At 45.1% G+C, this 23,944-nt stretch overlaps 1 protein-coding gene across 3 annotated transcripts in view; it reads left to right on the top strand.

The window, feature by feature from the left end:
* The window catches only part of LOC144605895 (uncharacterized), a 116,110-nt gene that overhangs the window by 29,558 nt on the left and 62,608 nt on the right, over nt 1–23,944 (top strand). For all 3 annotated transcript variants that reach the window (XM_078421546.1, XM_078421547.1, XM_078421545.1), the window contains exons 12-14: nt 17,548–17,638; nt 21,120–21,287; nt 23,640–23,701. In XM_078421546.1, coding sequence (XP_078277672.1) covers nt 17,548–17,638; nt 21,120–21,287; nt 23,640–23,701 — 321 coding nt within the window. The remainder of the gene's footprint in view (nt 1–17,547; nt 17,639–21,119; nt 21,288–23,639; nt 23,702–23,944) is intronic.

Raw genomic sequence — 23,944 nt, 5'->3', positions numbered from 1 at the left:
TATTGTCTGCAAAGCTATTGAGCATTGTGAGGCCATTCAAAAATTTTCATAGATTTTTGAATTACCAAAATTTGAATTTTGGACATTCACTTGTTAACCAGTGAATGTGAATTTTAAGCTTGATGTGTGAAAGTGTACTAAATCCATTAATTTTGTAATTTTTTTTAAATGGTTAAGGAATGCACAGTTTCAAAAGTTCTGGCTTGCTCTAAGACCTTTTGCCTGGATCAGGCACATATTCAGCAGATTGCATGTGCTTTTCCCTTGCATTTACTTTACTGCACTTACTCTGTATATAAAAACTCTATATTTAAAAAAAACTAAACCGACCTATAATTGGAATAATTTTCTCTTTAACTGCAACAAGTAATGGGAGTCATGGAAACATCACAATACCTATAGAGAAAGAAAACTATCCCACGAGCAGGGGAATCGGAAATATTAACCTTTTAATTAACTTTGAAGGTAATTATCAGTAGAAGTGTTCTTTAAGGCATCCTGGTGTATATTACTTCTCCTTATCTAAGTATTTTCTTATGCTCCCAGCCACATTTCTTCTGAGCTTGTGGCAGGCTGGCTTATGTTGATTAATTCCATATGTTGCATCTGCTCTTAGACTAAAGAACTGTAGCTGGTTGTCAGTATCTCAATCAACACTTCTCCATTGTATGTGACTGGATGCTCATACACAGATGTGCTGTCGTCACTGAAGCTTTATTTTCTGTGTTGGTTGCCACTGTTGTAACCCCTTAAGCACGTATTTGAAGTAAATGAGTATGCTGAATTGTTTTGAATGGATTATAACTGAAAAGTTTTATTAGGAACCCGTTTCCTTTTTCTTTATGATCATCTGCCTTCAATCTTCTTCATGTACATGTAGAAGTTTAATATATTTGAAGTGTTCATATTTTTGTTTCTATCTTCCTACTCTGCATTGCCAAAGAGAGGTTTTCCAAACATTCTAACTGTTTTCATTCTCTTATATTTTATTCCTAGCTACTATTTTCCTGGGTTTACACTTCTGGTCTGAGATTTTAATTCCAGACCTTAGTCGGATATGACTTTAATTACCTTGATTCTACCAGTGTAGTGCCTCTTTGCCCTGAATGTTCAAAGGTATTCAACAACCAAATGCATCCTAAATTTAATCCAAGATTTAAAATCAGTGAATTTAATCCAGATTGAACTGGTGGGTCATTCTGATGACAGAATTAGCAGCTCAAGGTTCCTATTTCTGAAGCAATCTGGCATCTATGGCTGGAAGCCTGTCAACTAAGGGCATGTTTGGACTCCATAGTGATGCTTCTCATTACTTTTTTTTGGCCATCCCTTAAGATGGAGGATGACCACCACTACATCTGAGTTCTGAGGGTGCTGATGAGGCATGGATGCCTAGACTCTGACACATAAAGATTAGCTGGTACTTGATGAGCTGACGGAATAGGTGCTAGGGGAGCTATTGTTCTCCTTCACCTCTTTTACTTCTGTGTGTCCCCAAAAAATGGTTGGGTGCCAATACCGACTTGAATGCATTGCATCAGCAGTGATATTATTAAATGACAGAACTGTCTTGAGGGCCGAAATGACCGCCACCTGTTTCTCATTCATATGTTCATTTGTGGCACTGGTCCAGTAGCTTGGTATATCTTGAGCAAAACGGAAAGTGCTGGGGCAACTCAACGGGGTCAGGGAGCATCAGTGGAGGGAATGGACAGACAATGTTTCAGGTCGGGTCCCTTTGTCAGACACGTGTAGGAATTGGGAGAAATCTGGAAAAGAGAGGTGGGGTAGGACAAAGTCTGGCAACTAATGGATGGATACAGGTGAAGGGAGGTGATTGGCACTTGGGTGGAGGAAGTCACAAAGGCCTGAGGTGAAAACGAGATTCCTGCTGTGGGGACTCCATGTCTCAGAGCAATAGGGAAGAGCAGTAATTACTGCTGCTGAATAGACCATGGGCTTTGCCACTTTTGATTTTCCTCAGTCAGCAAAAAATTGTACCAGCACACTAAAGATGATGAATTTCTTTGATATCTGCAGTGATGTGGGACACCATTTTCCCCATTTCTTGTCATGCAGAAAGGGCAGATTGATATAGGACGCTAATGTTACAAATGTTTAGTGTAAGGCCCATTCCCTTCCACTCATAACTGCATAATGTGACGGTGTCTTGAAGCTCTGCAAGTCATAAGTGATGAGAGCAAAATAAAGTTGAAGTGATCTTGCTTCTGGACTGGAGGTGATGACGGTATAGGACCTTGGTGAGAACCTGTCTGGAATATTGTGTCCAGTTTGAGCCTCTTTAGTTTAGTTTAGTGATACAGCGTGGAAACAGTCCCCTCGGCCCACCACGTCCACGCCGACCAAAGATCACCCTGTACAGTAGCACTATCCTACACACTATGGACAATTTGCAATTTTACTGAAGCCAATTAACCTCCAAACCTGTATGTCTTTGGAATGCGGAGCATCTGGATAAGACCCACACAGGGAGAATGTACAAACTCTGTACAGACGGCAACCGTAGTCAGGATGGAATCCGAGTTTCTTGTGCTGTAAGACATCGACTCTACCACTGCACCATTGTGTCTCCTTGCCTAAAGTTTACTTCCTGTAGAAGGAATGCCACATAGATTCACCAGACTGATCCTGGAATTGCAGGAGGGTCATATGGGAGAGATTCGGTCAACGAGGCCTGTATCCATCGGGATGTAGAAGAATGAAAGATCTCATTGAAAAGTGTACAATTCTGACAGGGCTTGAGGATGACAGCTTTGGGACTGTTCATCTTGGCTCAAGGGATTAAGAATGGCATATGGTTGTAGTCTAAAAGACGGGTCACAGTCTCAAAAGATCAGGATAAGACATTTAAGACTGAGATGAAGAGAAATTCCATCACTCTGAGGGTCATGAACCTCTGACACTAACTACCATAGATGACTTGAGAGCAGCTCTGCTCTGTAAACATAAGTGGGCACGTGTTGGCACATACTGGCATGCAAGCTCCTTCTTGCACGTGCAAGTAGGCTCAATAGGACACCTATGCCCTCTGGCTTCCCCTTTCACTATTACCCACTCAATGCTCCTTTTTCTTGATTCTCTTCCCAGTCCTTAATTCTCCTCCCCTTTAATGTATAGCCACCTCGCCCTTTTCTTGCTCTCCACTGTGCCCATTATTAAAGAGCTGCTGATATCAGTGTCGAGGCTTGCAGATGAATAATGGCTATGTTGATGAGCCACTGGAGACTTTCCTGGTTTCTGTCATAAAGAAAAAATCAAATGGACAAGGTGGAGACGAGAATGCACTTATTTTGTGTGATCATCAGACAAAGCATCTTAACGTCCATATTTTACAAACATATTTTATGTTTTGGTGATGCATTGAGAAAATGGCAGTCACTTTGGGATTTATGTATGTAATTTTTTTAAAGCAGAAATTCCAACGTTGCTGTCAGTGATTCACCTTCCTCCATCTTCTGCCTTTCTTTTGCAGACTTTGCCAGAATCTACAGTGATTTGATGATAATGTTAATGGTATTTATGATCTGGTCTTGCTGTAAATTATCTCAAAAATATTATTCTTTGTACATTAAATCATGAATGAATGTTTGATTACTATTTAGCCCCTCTCTAACCCAAAATTATAATTTACTTTGTCAGTAGATTGTAATTTATTTATTGTGTATAAGCCCAGCCTTAGTTTTATCTGTAATTTCCAATCTTTATTGAGAGTCTAAAACATGTTTCTTTAAAAAGAGTGGCAGTCTACCTCCTTCTCCCCCGACCCCCTCACCATTCCATGCTTTCTCCCAGTGGATCTTAATCTCATGCACAGGCAGCATGGATAACATCACGACTCGTGACCTGTGGGGATTTCGTTGAACAGATGCCTGACAGCAGCTTAAGTCAGAGAGAAGAAAGTCCATGCAACTTGGCAATAGATCTTTTTGGACAATGTTTGAGGTCAGCAGACATTGCCTTTGTCTCTTTGCTGACAGCAAGGATCTATCCATAAATTGCGCTACTCGTATGCAGTGGTACATTGAAGAAAATTATAGCGAATGCATATTTTACAGTCTTGACAAGGTGGTGTAGTATATCCACTGGCGTTTAATACAGAGAAGTGCAAGGTGTTGCATTTTGGGAAGTCAAACCAGGGCAGGACCTGCACAGTGAATATCAGGGCTCTGGGGAGTGTTGCAGAGCAGTGGGATCTTGGAGTGTAGGTACATAGTTCCTTGAAACTGGCCTCACAGGTAGATAGGATGGAAAGCTTTTGCCACATTGGCCTTCATCAGAGTATTGAGTATAGAAGTTGGGGGATTCATGTTACAGTTGTTCAAGACATTGGTGAGGCCACATGTAGCGTATTGAGTTCAGTTTTGGCCACCCTGTTATAGAAAATATGTTGTTAAGCTGGAAAGGGGCTGAAAGGATTTATGAGGATGTTGTCAGGACTCAAGGTCTGGAGCTATTGGGAGAGACTGAGCAGGCTAGGACTTTATTCAATGGTTCAATGTCCTTTATTGTCACGTGTTCTGAGGTACAGTGAAATTTGACCATACAGTCATACCAAAAAAGCAACAAGATACAAAACGACATAAAGATTAAACATAAACAGCCACCATAGTGGTGTGTGAGAATCCCTAGGGCATACAGCATACAGCATAAGCGGAGACCAGCAGTCCAGTGTCCGGGCCACACACACGCCTGTCACCGTGCTGTGACCAGAGATGTACCGACCGCTGTCATTCTCTCTGCAGTCCCTGGCTGCCCGAACAGTCGGAAAGCCGTTCACACTCGCACCAGACTCCAGGATGTTCTCATGGCGCCATGTCCCCGCAAACACCAAGATCACTGCACTCACGGCAATCCCTCCGAGTCCCCACCAGCGCAGGCAGCACGTCCATCTTGTTTATCGGCGACCTCACATTCCCCACTGTGATGGAAGGTGAATAACCTTTACCTTCTTCCTCCTTTTCTCCCGCGGTCGGGGTGATCGAGCCATCTGCAGTCGGTGATCGAAGCTCCCGCATCTGGCCGATCGAGGCTCCCGCAATAATAGTAAATGCACAGTCTCTTATCCAGAGTAGGAGATTTGAGAATCAGAGGACCTAGGTTTAAGGTGACTGGGGGAAAAGATTTAATAGGAACCCGAGGGCAAAGGATTCATTTTTACACCAAGGGTGGTAGGTAAATGGAGTGGGCTGCCAGAGGAGCTAGGTGAGGCAGGTACTATCACAACGTTTAAGAAACATTTATCAGTGTAGATGGGCATGTTGGTTGGGGTGGGCAAATTGGGCCAGAAGGGTCTGAAGAAGGGTCTCGACCCGAAACGTCACCCATTCCCTCTCTCCTAGATGCTGCCTGACCTGCTGAGTTGCTCCAGCATTTTGTGATACCTTTGATTTGTACCAGCATCTGCAGTTATTTTCCTACACATCTTTAGTTGACAACTCATTACACAAATAATAATACTTCATCTTTATCCCGATAGTAATTTGTAATACATCTACAAGATCTAATGCTAGCTTTCTCTGATTTAATGATCAAATTTCTTTGGGTTATCCTGAAAATTCATCTACTCATTCTACTTTTTCCTGAAGAAGGGTCTCGACCCGAAACATCACCCACCCCCTCCTTCTCTCCCGAGATGCTGCCTGACCTGCTGAGTTACTCCAGCATTTTGTGAATAAATCAATTTGTACCAGCATCTGCAGTTATTTTCTTATACTACTTTTTCCTGTAACTGTTCCATGGGTCAATAAAATTAGTTTAGTTTAGAGATGCAGAGCGGAAACGGGCCCAAGTCCACACCGACCAGCAATCCCCGCACACTAACACTATCCTACATACACTAGGGGCATTTTTACTTTTTTGCCAAGCCAATTAACCAACAGTATGACAACTAAGCCAATTAACTAACAGTATGACAACTTTGATGAATGCATCGTTTAAACATGATGCTGTATAACCACTGCTTTTCTTCGCATTTCTTTCCTATTATTCCGGGATCATTTCTATATCTTGTATCTTCTATATAAGGGTGAAAGGACATAGATCTTAAATGTAACTCAGTTTCTCCTTACAAAGGAGCGTAGAAAGTACTTTTTACAGCTAAAAGTGTATTTTTGTTACTGCAAGCTAAAAATACCAAAGGCTGATTGTTACATTGTTTAATTGTGTTAGGTGTTAATCGAAGCAATTGCTTGTCAATTTCTGTGACCTTCAGAGTGTTACTAGCAAGCTGTGTTCTTAAAGAGACAGTGGTGGCTGATTACTGTGGGGATGTTCCGTCTGTTATAACCAAAATCCGTTGTCAAGCGGTCCATAATAACAGGGGTAGACTGTATAGCAAGATTATCAGTGAAGTTTTCAGGTGGGTTAAATTTGACTCTTTTTTTTGTGGCTCGTTGGAGAGCGGCAGAGATAAGATTATCAGCTTGGGACTCATCCATTTCTTGTGCATGCAGTTTTAATTTATTGAGTCGATTGGACAGAGCCTCATCTCAAGTTAATTTGTGTGTTTAAAATGCATTCTGTTTAATTATTAGTTTTAGTTTAGAGATGCATCATGGAAACAGTCTCTTCAACCCACAGAGTCTAATCCAACCAGCATGGTCACACTAGTTCTATGTTATCCCACTTTCTCATCCAGTGCATACACCAGGGGCAATTTACAGAGACTAATCAATCTACAAACCAGCACCTTTGAGATGTGGGAGGAAACCAGAAACGTGCAGACTCCACACAAATGCCACCCGAAGCCAGGTTCAAAACCGGGTCTCTGACGCTGTGAGGCAATATAGAGAGTTGTACTGTGTTCTCCATCTCAGCAAAAATATTTTAATAAAATGGTTGTGTTGGCAGCTGAAAGAGACGTCTCTCATTGAGTTTGAGCTTGCAAATTATAGTAAGGTTTCACGCATCTTTGAAAAGTATTGAAAAGAATGGATATCTTGAATGCTCTTTTGTGGGACATACTGTTTTCTTTCAACAGAGCTATAATTTAGAATACTTAATGCCTTCGCAGGCCAGTAAATAATTGTGGGTGAATATATGTGGAATAAAAATAGAAAATGCAGAAAGTACTTTGGGCCCATCTGTGGGACGAGAAGCAGTGTTAACGTTTCAAGTTGAAGCCCCTTTATCAGAACGAATATATGTGTTTATTTTTATTGTGGTGATGTCTATTCAAAGCTGTTGAATGTTCTCTTTGATGAATAGGACATTATAAAAGAGAGATTCTTAAGCTGTGAATGTATTGCAAAAATGGTTCTAAATTACCCAGATAACGTTCTCAAAAGTTACTGCTTCATTTTAGCAATATGTAACATAAAGTATAATTCTTTAAAAGCAAAAGAAGTGGAGTTAAATTGCTGCCACATTTTTTTTAAATGAGGAATAATCCTGTGATCATTTGAAAAAATTTATTCATAAATTTCACTTTTTAACCTTTGCTGCATTAGACAACTTGGTATTTATGACTTGACAATGTCCAGAAGACCCAAACTATCATGATGGTAAATTTTAAACGGTTTTGTCATTCACCAAATTCACGGCTTGACGAATAAAAGTAGAGTGTGCTGCTGAGCTATTGCAGACCAGGAAGAGCACAAGTTCGATCCCTGGTCACTGCTGAATTAGCTGACATGCACCAATGATGCAGTAGAGCGATAGGTTTGTTCTAGTGTGGGATGAAAAGGAAAAAAAACATTTGGTATCCCTGCTGATTTTATCAAAATCCCTTTACTCATGGGAGGGTGGGATATGATGTGAAGAAGAAATATTGTGGAGTATGTAAAGGCTTTCGGCAAATTTTTGTGTCTTTTTATTTTTGTCTTTTATTTTTCCGCATTGGTAGACTTAGAATAGTCATTTCTATTTCTACAAATTCAACTTTGTCAATATATAAATTCTGACATAGATTTAAGTGGAATTTAGAAACACAAGTATTATTAATTTTTTAACAATGCAACTAAACACTTTCTTGCAGACAAACACTTTAAAAGGTTTTTGTACCTCATTTCCATTTTCTTTCCATTGTTATTTCATCTACTACAATATTATTCTATTCCTTTGTTGGATCTCCACTCCCATTGTATGTTTGCCACTATCAATTACCATGGTGCAGCTGGTAGAGCTGTTGTCTCACAGCGCCAGGGACTTTAAGTCAATTCTGACCTTGGGCTCTGTCTGTGTGAAGTCTGTGACAGCATGGGTTTCCTCCAGGTGCTCCGGTTTCCTCCCACATCCCAAAGACGTGTGGGTTTGTACATTATTTGGCCTCTGTAAATTGCCCCTAGTGTGTTTGAGGGGTCGATGAGAAAGTGGGATAATGTAGAACCAGTGTGAAAGGGTGTTTGATGGTTGGTGTAGGCTCGATGGGCCAAAGGGCCTGTTTCCATGCTCTAGCTTTAAACAAAAATGAAACGGTCAGATTCACGGATGTTTCTTTATGATGAACTCTTTTTTTTAAATGTTTCAGAATGTTTTGAGTTAGATGTATAATCTGCAGCAATTTTCAGAAGCCAAAGAGGCTCAGTTCACGAAATATGTTGATCTGAGTTCTGTGACAACTCAAAGTTTAGAGAGTTATCGTAGTATCGGCTGAATTCTCATAAATTTATGTGCTGCTGTTTGCCTGCTTATTATGCTTTACATGCAGCTTGAAGTATAGACTGTAAAAGGAGCTAAGACAGGTAGCACAGATACTGGGAGAAGGTCATTTGTAAAGCAACAAAACTGATGGTGGGGGGGAGAGGAGTGTCGCAGGAATATTAAGGACTTAGTCTGGGATAATAATTGAGCACATGTGGAATGATATTTGAAAACTGGTTGTAATCATTTTCAAACTGTTGTCTTTAACACGATTCTTTGTTGAGCAGTGGTATGTTGCTCTGGGGGTTAGCAATAGTTCACAGCTGACCATAAGATGGTACAATTACACCATTACATCATTTGAAGGTAATAATGCATTGATAATGCATCTAATCTTTTATAACGTAGACGCAGATGTAAATCTACTTTTTGTCTTCGTCAGCTACAATACATTGTTACAGTACAACAATATTAAGTTGTAATATAAGTTTCCCTTTGGTTTAGTTTATTGTCAAGTGTACCGACCGACGTACAATGTAAAGCTTTTGTTGTATGCTAGCCAGTCAGCGGTGAGACTATACATAATTGCATGTCCACATTACATAATGAAGGCATCCACAGTGTACAGATACATGAGAAAGGGAATAGTGTGTATTGCATGATAAAGTCCGATTAAATATAGTCTGAGGGTTTCCAGTGAGGCAGATTGTAATGGCACAGAAAATGAGTACGTAGTTCACTGCATTTTTCGCTGGAAAGACAAAATGCGCCATTGGCAGTAGTGTAAGTCACCCGCTAGATGTATTGCACACCTGGTCAACTAATGGAAGGAGAACACCACAGTGGAGTGTCTGCTTGAACAATTGCAAGGCAAAATGAGAAAAGCCAGAGGACTTTGCGATCTTGAAACGCAGCCCATATTTGTAAAAAAGGAACGAGAACTAATTCATGTAAATATAAACCAGCTAGCCTGGTGGGCAAGAACCTTTCCTAAAATCTCATGTAATCCAGACAGGGAAAAGAGACCTTAAATGAATTTAAATTAGAGTAGACAAGGCAATGCTGTGAGTATAATGTACATCACAGGAATTTCGATAAGGAAAAGACCAACAGATCCTTGTGCTGTGACCTTTATGGCTCTCTATATATATATATATTGTGGCGGCTCCCAAGGGTCGGGCCATACTTCTACCGACCCCTCGGCACGGGAATGGACCAGTCCAGGGAGGCGATCCGGTACCAGGTATATAAGGACAAGGTTTTGGGCGCGAAGCCATTCCGGCAGACTCGACCCGTCTGATAACCGAGGTACAATAAAATATAACGTTCCCGAAATACCTGGCTCCTTGCCTTTATTTCGGGCCTTTATCGACGCGCTACATTGGTGACCTCGACGGTCCATTCATATTAGGATGGGCACAAGAGCAAAAGCCGACCGCCCGTCCGGCTCGCAGGCCGACCAGGCCCCAGCTGTCGACGCGGTAGGAATCAAGCTCCCGACCTTCTGGACCACCCGGGCTCGCGTTTGGTTTTACCAAGCGGAGGCCCAGTTCCAGCTGCAGGGCATAACAACTGATAACACCCGTTTTTTCCACCTGGTGGGAGCCCTTGACCAGGACACGGCCGAAGAGGTAACGGAGTTCCTCCAGGACCCCCCGGCCAACGATAAATATGAAGCCCTTAAGGAGCTGCTGCTCCAAACCTACGGGCTAACCTGAATGGAGCGGGCCGAAAGGCTCCTCCACATGCCAGGCCTCGGTGACCGGCGCCCATCTAGCCTCCTGAAGGAGATGGTCGCGTTACTCGACGGGCACAGACCATGCCTGATGTTTGAGTACACGTACCTGCACCTGCTGCCGGCCGACATTCGCCTGCAGCTTACCGACGCCTCCTTTGATGACACCTGGGCCCTCGGCAGGCGCGCGGACGCGCTGTGGGCGGCGCGCCGTGATGACGTCAGTGTGCTAAACGTCACTCGACAAGCGCCCGATTTTCTCCGGTCGGGCGGGGGAGCTGTGGAAGGAGTGACAGCTACGTCCCGGAGGCCTGCGAGATCGCCCCCGGTGGCCATTGCGGGTCGTGCACCTGCAGTCCCACACCAGCAGGCTCCAGCCAGCACCAGCAGGAGGTACTGGTGTTATTACCACCAGCGCTGGGGTGCGGCAGCCCGACAATGCCGCCAGCCGTGCACGTTTCCGGGAAACGCCGGGGCCGGCTGCCAATAGTCCCCGCGGTGGCCGGCCAGATTCACCGCCTCTTCGCCAGGGATAGGCGCTCCGGGGGCCGCTTCCTCGTGGATACCGGGGCGGAGCTGAGCGTCGTGCCCCCTTCGCCGCTGGACATTCGTTCTGGGAAGCGGGGGCCAATCCTCACCGCGGCAAACGGGAGCATTATTCAGACATATGGCGTCCGCACGGTCCACATCGTTTTCGGCGCCAGTCATTTCACGTGGCAGTTCACGATTGCCGACGTCTCCCAGCCGTTGCTCGGGGCTGACTTTCTGCGGGCTCATTCTCTCCTCGTGGACGTCAGGCAGCAGCGCTTGGTCCACTCCGCCACGATGGAGCTCATTGCGCTGCGGCTGAATGAGCCCATTATACGCCCGCTGTCGTCCGTGGACTCCCATTCCTCTCAGGTTCTGGCGGAGTTTCCCGATATTATGGCCCCGCAATTCCGGTCGTCGACCCCCAAGCATGGGGTGTTCCATTATATAACGACTACCGGCCCACCCCTCCACGCACGAGCACGCCGACTGCCGCCTGAGAAGCTACGCCTGGCACGACAGGAGTTCCGCACGATGGAGTCCTTGGGGATCGTCCGCCCTTCCAACAGCCCATGGGCATCCCCATTCCACATGGTCCCCAAGGCAAACGGGGGCTGGAGGCCTTGCGGGGATTATCGGCGGCTGAACGTCGCTACCGCCGAGGACCGATACCCAGTGCCCCACATCCAGGACTTCAACGCCCATTTGGCTGGGGCCACGATATTTTCGAAGGTGGATCTGGTGCGAGGTTACAACCAGATCCCGGTCCACCCGGAGGGTGTACCCAAGACGGCAATCATCACGCCGTTCGGACTCTACGAGTTCGTACGGATGCCTTTCAGCCTCAAGAACGCCGCGCAGTCATTTCAGCGGTTAATGAATGGCGTGTGTCGCGGGCTGGATTTCCTGTTTGTCTACCTTGACGACATGTTGGTAGCCAGCCGCTCGCGGCAGGAGCACTGTGCCCACCTCCGGCAGCTTTTCCAGCGGCTCAGCGAGCACGGGTTGGCTATAAACCTCGCCAAGTGCCGCTTTGGCGTGGCCACAATCGACTTTCTCGGCCACCGTGTGTCCTCGCAAGGCGCGGTTCCCCTGCCGGACAAAGTAGACGCCATCCGCCGGTTTCCCCGTCCGTCCTCGGTGCGTGGCCTGCCGGAGTTCGTCGGCATGGTGGCCTTTTATCACCGGTTCCTGCCATCCGTGGCCCACATCATGAGGCCGCTATACGAGCTGCTGGCGGGCAAGCGTAAGAACGTCGTGTGGACCGACGAGGCGGTAACAGCCTTTGACGGCGCGAAGGAGGCCCTGGCTCGGGCTGTGCTGCTGGTTCACCCACGGGAGGATGCCCCGACAGCCCTTACGGTGGACGCCTCAGAGTTGGCGGTTGGTGCCGTTCGTCACTTCCGCTATTTTCTGGAGAGCTGCCCGTTCACCGCTTACACGGACCACAAGCCGCTCACTTTCGCCCTGGCAAAGGTCTCCGACCCATGGTCTGCCCGACAGCAGCGCCAGTTGGCCTACATTTCGGAATTCACCACCTCCATCCGCTTCATTGAGGGGAAGGAAAACCGGGTGGCCGACGCATTGTCTCGCCCCGCCATCAATGCCGTGTTAGAAGTGGCACCCGGCATTGATTATTCTGCCCTGGCGGAGGCCCAACTAACGGACGGGGAGATGCCCGCCTACCGGACTGCCATCTCTGGCCTCCGCCTTGAGGATGTTCCCCTCGGCCCCGGAGCAACGACGATCCTATGCGATGTGTCGGCAGGTCAGCCGCTCCCCATCGTCACGGCCGTGTGGCGAAGGAGGGTGTTCGACGTGGTCCACGGGCTGGCTCACCCATCCATCCGGGCAACGATCGCATTGGTAGCTGCGCGGTTCATGTGGCATGGTCTGCGCAAGCAGGTTGGCCACTGGGCCCGCACCTGCATTCCGTGCCAGACGGCAAAAATTCAACGCCACGTCCGGGCGCCACTCCAAGGGATCGGTCTACCCTGCCGCCGTTTCGACCACCTGCACGTGGACATTGTGGGCCCGCTCCCGCCGTCCCGGGGCATCACCCACCTCCTCACGGTGGTGGACCGCTTCACGCGGTGGCCGGAGGCCATACCACTGGCCGATACATCTACAGCCACATGCGCTCGTACGTTGGCCGCGCACTGGATTGCTCGCTTTGGGGTGCCGGTCTCATCGGACCGGGGCCACAGTTCACCTCCGAGCTGTGGTCGGCCATGGCCCACCTGTTGGGCGTGCGGCTGCACCTCACCACGGCATATCACCCGCAGGCAAACGGCCTGGTGGAGAGGTTCCACCGGCAGCTGAAGGCAGCGCCGAAGGCGCGACTCGCCGGCCCCGACTGGATGGACGAGCTACCATGGGTCTTGCTGGGCATCCGGACTGCCTCCAAGGAAGACCTGGCTTCATCCTCAGCGGAGCTCGTCTACGGGTCCCCGCTCACGGTGCCCGGGGAGTTCGTGCCCTCGTTGCCGGGGCGAGAGGAACCGCCCTCATCCACCCTACAGCGCCTCCGAGAGCGAGTTGGCAAGCTCGCACCCGTGCCGACGTCCCGCCATGGGACATTCCGCCCTTACGTGCCATCGGCCCTCCGGGACTGCGCCTTTGTGTTCCTGCGCCGTGACGCCCACCGGACGCCACTCCAGAGGCCGTATGAGGGCCCGTACCGGGTGCTGGAACACGGACAGACAACCTTTGTCTTGGACATGGGGGGCCGGCCGGTTGCCCAGCCTCGGCCACGAGGTCGCCCCCCTTTGCGGGTCCCACCACCTGTCCCTCCAACTGTGCCTCCGCCGGCCCCTCTGTCGACCGATTACCGTACGCGGTCCGGTCGGGTTGTGCGACCACCAGTGCGTTTCGTGCCTCCGGTTCTGGGGGGGGTACTGTGGCGGCTCCCAAGGGTCGGGCCATACTTCTACCGACCCCTCGGCACGGGAATGGACCAGTCCAGGGAGGCGGTCCGGTACCAGGTATATAAGGACAAGGTTTTGGGCGCGATGCCATTCCGGCAGACTCGACCCGTCTGATAACCGAGGTACAATAAAATATAACGTTCCCGAAATACCTGGCTCCTTGCATTTATTTCGGGCCTTTATCGACGCGCTACAATATATATATAGATTCAAGATTCGAGATTCAAGATAGCTTTATTTGTCATCCAAATTGGACGAAATTCAGTCACCCACAGTCCAACAACAAAAGCACTAAATAGGCATTAAAATTACACAACCCCAAAAACACACAAAAAAAGAAACATCCATCAAAGAAACATCCATCACAGTTAGTCTCCTCCAGTCCTCTCCTCACTGTGATGGAAGGCCACAATGTCTTTCCCTTCTCCTGCTGTCTTCTCCCGCAGTCAGGCTGTTGTGGTTGCAGGCCGCGCCAGATGGTCCGCAGCGGCCCGAGCCTAAGGCGAGTCGCAGCCGCTCCCGCAGCCTCCGAAGACGGCCGGCTCCGCCGATGATAAGTCCGATCCGGGGCGGGCGAACACGCTGCTGCTGTTGCTGCACGTCGGGACGGTCGGGACGGTCGTGGCTCCCGACATTGAAGCCCCCGCCCAGCAGAGAAAAATCCCGCGGCCTATTTTAGGCCACGCCGGACGGTGAAATGTCCGCGACCCAAACCCCGCGATCCGCTGCCGAAGCTCTCGATGTCGGCATCAACGCGGCCCGAGCCTATGGCGAGTCGCAGCCGCTCCCGCAGCCTCCGAGGACGGCCGGCTCCGCTGATGGTTAGTCCGGTCTGCGGACTCTGTGAACCGGAGCCCTGGAGGCCGCCAGCTCCAGGAGTTGGGCTGATGGTAGGCTGCAGCAGGAACGGAGACAACACCCAGAAAACAAAGGTCGGGTCTCCGTTCAGAAGGGACACATATTTACAATTTTACAGTCCCCCCCCCTCCCCCCCACATACACACATAGTACACAAACACAAAAACACGACATCACAACTACAATTAAGACAAAAAAAACAACAAAAACACAAAGACAAATGGACCGCAGGTAAGCCGCAGCTGCTATGGCAGCGCCGCCATATATACACCGATCAGCCAAAACATTATGACCACTGACAGGCGAAGGGAATAACATTGATTATCTTGTTACCATGGCACCTGACATGGGGTGGGATATATTAGGCAGCAAGTGAACAGTCAGTCACGTGTGGCGGCGCCTAACGGCTGCGGCTCGCTGGCAGTCTGTTTGTCCTTTGTCCTTTTTTTGTTTGTGTGTTGGTGTTGGGGTGTTTTGTTTTGGTTGTGTATGTGTGGGGGGGGGTGTATGTGGGGGTGGGAATCTTTCTTTTTTTAGGTCTCTTCCTCGGGGCGAGGCTTGGCCGCGGGGCCTTCCATCGCCCAGTGCGGCTCGGCCGCAGGGCCTTCCATCGCCCGGCTCGGCCGCGGGCCTTCCATTGCCCGGTGCGGCTCGGCCGCAGGGCCTTCCATCGCCCAGCGCGGCTCGGCCGCGGGACTGAACAGTGCCCGGTGCGGCTCGGCCGCGGAGCCTTCCATCGCCCGGTGCGGCTCGGCCACGGGACTGAACAGCGCCCGGTGCGGCCGCGGGGCCTTCCATCGCCCGGCGCGGCTCGGCCGCGGGACTGAACAGTGCCCGGTGCGGCTCGGCAACGGGGCCTTCCATCGCCCAGTGCGGCGCGGCCACGGGACTGAACAGCGCCCGGCGCGGCTCGGCCGCGGGACTTTTCAGCGCCCGGTGCGGCTCGACCGCGTGGACTTTCCATCTCCTTGCGGGGGCTGTGCGGGTCGATCGCCTCGGTAGGGGTCGAGTTGTTTGTACGTGGGAGGGGCATGGGGGAAGAGAGAGGGGAAGTTTTTGGCCTCCATCACAGTGAGGGGGTGTTTGGAGTCACTGATGGATGTTTGTGTTGGGGTTGTGTCTTGTGTTTTTTGTACTGCTGGCTAAGTAATCTCGTTCTGTACGAATAACAAATAAAGCTATTTTGGATTTTTTTGGATTTTCTTGAAGTTGATGTGTTGGATGCAGGAAAAATGGGGAGGAGCAAAGACCTGAGCGACTTTGACAAGGCCTAAATTGTTATGGCCGAACGACTGGGTCAGAGACGGCAAAGCTTGTGGGGTGCTCCCGATCGGCAATGGTGAGTACCTACCGACAGTAGTCTGAGGAGGGACAAACCAGCGACAGGGTGTTCGGCGCCCAAGGCTCATCGATGCGCGAGGGCAACAAAAACTATCCGTCTGGTCCGAACCAACAGAAGGTCTACTGTGGCACAAGTCACAGAACATTTTAATGGTGGTCACAGGAGGAATATGTCACAATACACAGTGCATCGCACCCTGCTGCATATGGGCCTGCACACGGAGGACCAACAGCATATTAGGCAGGTGGTCATAATGTTTTGGCTCATCAGGTCATAATGTTTTGGCTGATCGGTGTATATACAGTGAAAACAAAGTACTGGCATTCATTCTAGTTCTATAGAACTTGCTATATTGAAGATAGACACAAAGTGCCGGAGTAACTCTGCGGGTCAGGCAGCGTCTCTGGAGAAATAGACTAGGTGCGTTTCGGGTCGGTTTTGTGACCCCTGCTCAGATGAGTTCTTGCTCACTGTTTCTGAGAGAGCCTAGAGTAAGTGTACATAATTATTAGAGAGTCGAAAAACTGAGCAGGAGGAAATATATTTGAGTGACAAGGGAATGGAAATATATTTCCAAGTGCAGAGTGGGAGAAGGATTGCATTGGGCATAAATTGATGTGGAGCCATTAAATGGAAGTGAATGTGGTTATGGTGTGATAATCGTAAACTAGGGTGATTTTGCAGGGGTGGGCTGGGGGGAGGGAGGGGGACAATGTTTCTGAAAATTTAAGTTAATACAATATTCAGCAATTCATAACAAAAATGATGAAGGCCCTTTTTAAACTTTATTCCCAAAATATTCAGCAAATTTCCATGTTGCTGACAGATGTGTGCACCTATACTGTTATACGTCAAAAAATAAATCCTTGATCTTAATAATACCTAATATAGGTGACATCCCAATTTCAGTTGAACTGAGGTTCTCTTGAGCTGATTCCTAATCCTCATGATATCTACAAAGTAATTATTGAGGTTCACCCAAGGTGTACAATCGAATAATTTTCCATTTTCTCGATTTTAAAAATCGGGCTATTGTACAGTTGGTATGATTTATCGGTCTTGATCAATGTGTTATTGAACACACCATCAGCCATTCTTCACTAGTGAGTGATGCAAATCATAATGGAATGGTGTAATTGTGCCAAGTACACTCTGGTCTTCAGGCTGAGGATCTGCCTCCACATCACTCCCATTGCCAGTTCAGGTTTTGAAGCCCACTTGCGCTCATCTTTTGAGGTTTTGCGCTTTGTTGCTCTTTTAACGTACCCTTCTTTTAAAATAAAAGTCGGTGAGCAGGTTTTCTCCAATTGTGCTAACAGGTAGTAAATTTCTATACGTTTTTGTATAATCTTAATAGATATTGTTTTTAACTTTAATAGCTGCTAGAAATGTCCACAATTAAACCACAATCAAAACAAGATTTTGGAATTCTAAAAAAAATGCATACAATTGGTAACTATTTAAATGTAGGACAAGAAGAATGCCTTGAGTTTGAATATCTTCAATCGATGTAACATCCCGTTAGGCTATAACAAGGATTATTTTAATATTTGCAGGGTGCTATTGTGCTTGTGTTGTGGTACGGTTCGAAGCTCGTGTATGATGGAAGACATGGGAAAACTGGGATTTCCTTTGGTACTTTGGCATGTAAGTGATTGAAACCACTCCCAACAAAGAATATAGGTCATTCTACAGAGTGTACCTGTATCTGATTGGTTCCGCAATAAGTCACTCAACAGATTTCTGTCCCTTTGCAATCTTAGCTAGAAATTTAGATTGGCTTTTGGAATTTTGATCTAAGCTTCAGTGGGATCAAGATGTGTATTTGTTTTGATGTATTTTACACAAGAAAATAAATAGAAAATCTTTGATCCAAGGCTCCACCATTCAAGAATTTTTAGACATCAGACGAGTTACAGTGCGTAAACAGGCTCTTCAGCCCACCGAGTCCGCGGCGGCCTTCAATCTCCCCTTACACCAGTACAATCCCAGCGGTCATGGGGAAAACGAACAAACTCCGTACAGACAGCACCCGTAGTCAGGATTGAATTGGAGTCTCTGGCGCTATAAGGCAGCAACTATACTGCTGCGCCACTGTGCCACCCCTTGTAATAAGATGGATGATTTGTTACCTCACCAGCACTTACCTGCACCAACTCTGTACATTTTAATTGATATTGCCATTAAAGATGATATCTCAGGAAAAAAATTGCGGGAGACACTCTAAACCATATTTATAATCGCAGAATAGCTTCATGTAAATGATATATTTATGGGTGATTTATAAAAATCTGTGTCAATTAGAGAGTGATGTATTATAATGGTGTTTACTGTGGGCTGCCCAACCATATACCGCTCCTCAATATTAACATCCCCTTTATCCATCAAAACTTATCTCTCTAAACCCTTCCACAGGATTACATTTCATTATGCTGTCTGTGTGAAATAAATTAATTTTATTTCAAATGTATTTTCATTCTTGTACCTCAACTGTTGCTGTATCATTTGTCTAATTTCAATGTGGAATACGAAAGGTGATAATGAAGGCACCGCTGTAATGATATCAAGAAAGCTTTCCCACAATACATTCCTTCACTTTCCAGAATTTAACGAGTATTCAAAATTAGTCGATCCCTCTTAGCTTTGCCTGCAGAGAATTTTTTTAAAATCTGCAGACTTCAGATGAATCAGTTTAGAGAGGTCACTAAGTAACTGTACAACGATGCACTGCTGTAATTCGATTCTGACACACAAGATATACATTCTATCCTAACTTTTCAACCATTGAATTATCAAATTCATTGTCCATGAATGTAATGAAAACTGACGATATAAACTTGTAAAACAGCAATTACTTCCCCACCCTTTCCCTTCAATGTAAACTTGTAAAACAGCACATACTACCATCATTTCTCCTCAACCCCACTCTCTTTCCCCTCCATCTCCTCCTTCACCACTACTGCCTCGAACATGGAAGCCCTCCAGATCTCATGATGATCAGAGGGTTGTGATGATCGCAGTGAAGGCTTTGTTGTAAACGTGTTACATTGAACTCTGGGAATATAACTCAATTGTAGAGCGCATGACTGAAGATTCAGAGGTCCCTATTCAAACCCAGGAGCTTATTTATTTAAAGACATTTGGTGTACAGGTACATGGATAGGAAAGGTTAATGGATTTGGGCCAAACACTGGCAAATGGGAATGGTTTTATATGGGGTATTTCGGTTGGCCTGCACAAGTTGGACAGAAGGGCTCGTTTTCACACTGCAAGACTAAAAAATCCATTGACGGGTGATTGGAGCATTTTGGATAACAATAGATTCTTACGTTGAGATATTATGATATCATTAATTGGATCATATCTATAAATTATAGACTTGCAGTATTTAATAAATATTTTAATGAGTAATCTTTAGTTTTTGTGTTTAACACTTGTGGAAAAAATAGCCATTGTTCAGCGTTGTACGGCTGTATTCAGGTTCTGATTTGTGCTTTAATAGAATTGTGTGGGCTGTTGCTTTTATTTATGATGATCCGTCTTAATAGATTTATAAATAAAGTGGAAATATTTTGGATTACATTGATCATTAACAAAAATTGGTGGTAACAGGCGCAGAAAATAAGGATTTGTTTGCCATATCGTTTTTGTTAAAATTTCCCCCTCAATTAGATTGTTATTAAACAGTCAAGAAACGTGAAGTTCAACACTTTCTGAAAATGTATGTATATTCTTTTGCAAGTCAACAGTTGTTCTAAATTTGGTCATGACTTTAAAACATGTTAGATAAGAATTAAAAAATGATTTTTTTGGTGTATGATTATATCAGAATTAATGGCTTTCTTCATGATCTTGTACAAGTATTGAAAACCTTTCAAACTAAACACACTCTTGTGCATTATGGTATTAGCCACAGGCTTTGGATAATGAAGATTAAGGATGAGTGATTTTAATTAAACTTAAACCTCAAAGCAGACAGATAAATCTTGAAGCTATAAATGTTAAATTTCATAATTATCCACTGATTGTTCAAATATGTCAATGTCTTTGGGGGGAAAACTGCACATTTTATTAATCATTCTGTCCAAGGCAGCATTCTATGTCCCATGTCAGCAGAGTTTTATATAGTGTGGAGCAATTGCAACAATTGACATGTTCATATTTTTACCTTCGGTCTATTTGCCAAGGAATAAAATAGCTCATAATGGGAATAACAAAATGTTCTATCACTGCAAAACTTGGCTTTACTCGGATTCTTCTATGGCTTGTCAAACCTTGCACATCGCTGTTGCAATATGGAAATGGAACAATTGGCCCTGCCATTCACAGTGGACTTTATCTGAATTCTAGAAGAAAAGTAATTGAGGAAGTAGTTGAAGAAGGTTGGGTAGGTTACTGACTCGAAGTACCCTGAGAGCCATGGGTTGACGTGATTAACCTTTGGGCAATCACAACTCTCTTTCTTTGGGTAAGATGTGATTCCAACCAGTGGAGATTCTCATTGGCTTCACTCTTACCGACCCATAATCAGAGTTACGAAAGATAAATGGCTTTTTCGCTCATCAATGGTGGAACAGTAAAAGTGAATAAAGAAGTCGGGGGTTGAAGTTGATTCCTGCTGGTTCCTCGTTCACAGATGGAACTTGCAGGGTGCAGGCACGATAACGAACTTCAGCTTCTGATCATTATATTATATACTTTTTGGAGTTTTGGTTAAATTCAGAATATGACAGCTACATTGCTGGTTGCTGAAGATGTGCAGGATTTTTTAGTGTTGACAGACATGAAACAGATTTGGGAAAAGTTTTAAATCTTTTTTTTGGTCCTTTTCCAGTTTTAATTCGAAGGTTTTTTTTCTCTCAGTTTGAATATCTGTTTGAAAACTTGTAATGTACTATTTAGTGATGACCTCATTTCCTAATGTTGATTTGTGAGCTCCAGTTCTTACCTTGCTCAAAATAAGGAAATATTTCTGTCCGTGTGTAATGTCTAATAATGCTCCACAAATTAAGTAAAATGTTCAATATGGTACTAAAAGAAATAAAAAATGTAGGGTGGCTTTGCATTCAAAAGATCATTTCCATAACTAATCTCTTTTAATTTTGCATGCTTTCTGCTTTTGTATTAGCTTTTATGGTTTATTCGATGAATGTTGCTATGGCATTTGGAATGTTGGCATCTCTCTATGGTGACTTCATGCAAGCTGTTGGTGCCTCTATTCGTATCTTTGAACTGTTGGATCGTAAGCCAAAAATCCCCTGTGTGGGTGGATATTGCTTTGATTCTTTGGAAGGCCGTAAGTGGATTTTTAATTTTCTAATCAAGTTAGCCGAGTGGCTCTTTTGTAGATTTAATTGTTCAAAAAATACTTATTTTGCTGAGAAAAATGTTTCATCTGTAAATCACTGTTTTCGACCAGTTAATAAGACCATATTATGTCTTGTAGAAGCAGTATGGAAGAAGTCTTAAGACCTATCTGTCTTAGAAGACCATACAGGAGCAGAATTAGGCCATTCAGCCCACCGAGTCTACTCTGCCTTTCAATCGTGGCCGATCTACTTCTCCCTCGTAATTCCATTGTCCTGCCTTCTTTCCGAAACCTTTGATACCATTCCTAATCAAGACCCAGTCAATCTTTGCCTTAAAAATACACCATGCCTTGGTCACCACAGCCGTCTGTGATACAGATTAATCTGTGACCAAAGCAAAATGTAACATGGGTTAATGTTGTTCCTGTACTTTATCACCCTGCCAATGTATCCCTTCAAAATATAGTAAAAAGACTGGAAATAAAAATGAATCAGTAGATTGCGGACTTCCAAACTATTCCAGTTTGCAAGAACCATTTGCAAGAGAGGCATTTAAAAGTCTTTTAAAGGTACAGTGCCCTCCATAATGTTTGGGACAAAGACCCATTTATTTATTTGCCTCTGTACTGCAATGACTGCTTGAAGTCTGCGATTCATGGACATCACCAGTTGCTGGGTGTCTTCTCTGGTGATGCTCTGCCAGGCCTGTATTGCAGCCATCTTTAGCTTATGCTTGTTTTGGGGGCTAGTCCCCTTCAGTTTTCTCTTCAGCATATAAAAGACGTGCTCAATTGGGTTCAGATCGGGTGGTTGACTTGGCCATTCAAGAATTGACCATTTTGTGGCTTTGAAAAACTCCTTTGTTACTTCAGCAGTATGTTTGGGATCATTGTCTTGCAGTAGAATAAACTGCCGGCCGATGAGTTTTGAGGCATTTTTTTTGAATTTGAGAAGATAGGATGCATCTATACACTTCAGAATTCATTGTGCTACTACCATCAGTAGTTGTATCATCAATGAAGATAAATGAGCCAATACCTTCAGTAGTCATAAATACCCAGGCCATAATACCCCCACCACTATGTTTCACAGATGAGGTGGTATGCTTTGGATCTTGGGCAGTTCCTTCTCTGCTCCATACTTTGCTTTTGTCATCACTCTGATATAAGTTAATCTTCGTCTCATCTGTCCACAAGACCTTTTTCCAGAACTGTGGTTGCTCTTTTAAGTACTTCTTGGCAAACTGTAACCTGGCCATCCTATTTTTGCGGCTAACCAGTGGTTTGCATCTTGCAATGTAGCCTCTGTATTTCTGTTCATGAAGTCTTCTGTGGTCATTGACAAATCCACACCTGACTCCTGAAGAATGTTTCTGATCTGTCGGACAGGTGTTTAGGGATTTTTCTTAATAATAGAGAGAAGTTTTCTGTCATCAGCTGTGGAGGTCTTCCTTGGCCTGCAGTCCCTTTGTGATTAGTAAGCTCACCTGTGCTCTCTTTCTTCTTTATGATGTTCCAAACAGTTGATTTTGGTAAGCCTAAGGTTTGGCTGATGTCTCTAACAGTTTCATTCTTGTTTCTCAGTCTCATAATGGCTTCTTTGACTTTCATTGGCACAACTTTGGTCCTCATGTTGATAAACTGCAATAAAAGTTTCCAAAGGTGATGGAAAGACTGGAATAAAGACTAGGTGCTGAGAGCTCTCTTATACCTGCATTAAGGAGGCAATTAAACACACCTGAGCAATTACAAACACCTGTGAAGCCATGTGTCCCAAACATTATGGTGCCCTGAAATGGGGGGACTATGTATAAAGACAGCTGTAATTTCTACATGGTGAAACCAAAATTTATAAAAATGGCCTTTAATAAAATCTGACAATGTGCACTTTAACCACATGTGATTTTTTTCTATTACAAATCTCAAATTGTGGAGTACAGAGGCAAATAAATAAATGATGGGTCTTTGTCCCAAACATTATGTAGGGCACTGTAGGTGTATAAACAGGGAATGGAGGGATATGAATCATGTGCAGACAGAGAAGATTATTTTAATCTTCAGCACAGTTCTGCACAGACATTATGTGTTATACTATTTTTAAAGTATAATTGCTCACTCATTGTAAATCAGTGCTTCTGGAGCTCTGTCATTTCATTGAATCAATAATAAAAGTACTCTAAGTTACATCTGAGAATGACGTTTAGGCAGATTTATTTTTTGCGGGCTTCTACAAACTGACACCAAAAAATGCACAATGATTGAATATTGGAATTGTGCATTAATTTATTCTCCATGAGTAATAATAAAAACATTGCCATTTTTTGTGTACAAAAAAAACAGGACTCGAATTCCAGAGCGTCAGTTTCACGTATCCAACCAGACAGGCATCCCGGGTTTTGAAGGTCAGTATTTTTTACCTAAAATTCTCAAACTCCCAATCTCTTTTAAAGGAGACTATTCAAGATTGCCCATTGATCCTCTTTCAGGAACCAGGTAATCACTCAGATCTCGAGGAAACTGCATGATTTCATCTTGTATTACTGGACTTGGTTTAATGGAGTGAGGCAGAAATGGAGAAATTATCAATAGGAAAACATATGTATGAAGGTACTACAGATGCTGGTTTACAGTGAAGATGAGCACAA

The sequence above is a fragment of the Rhinoraja longicauda genome, chromosome 25, assembly GCF_053455715.1.
Source record: "Rhinoraja longicauda isolate Sanriku21f chromosome 25, sRhiLon1.1, whole genome shotgun sequence".
Taxonomy (NCBI): Eukaryota; Metazoa; Chordata; class Chondrichthyes; order Rajiformes; family Arhynchobatidae; genus Rhinoraja; species Rhinoraja longicauda.
The sequence above is the reverse complement of the archived record's forward strand: the minus strand, read 5'-3'. Positions and strand labels throughout refer to the sequence as shown.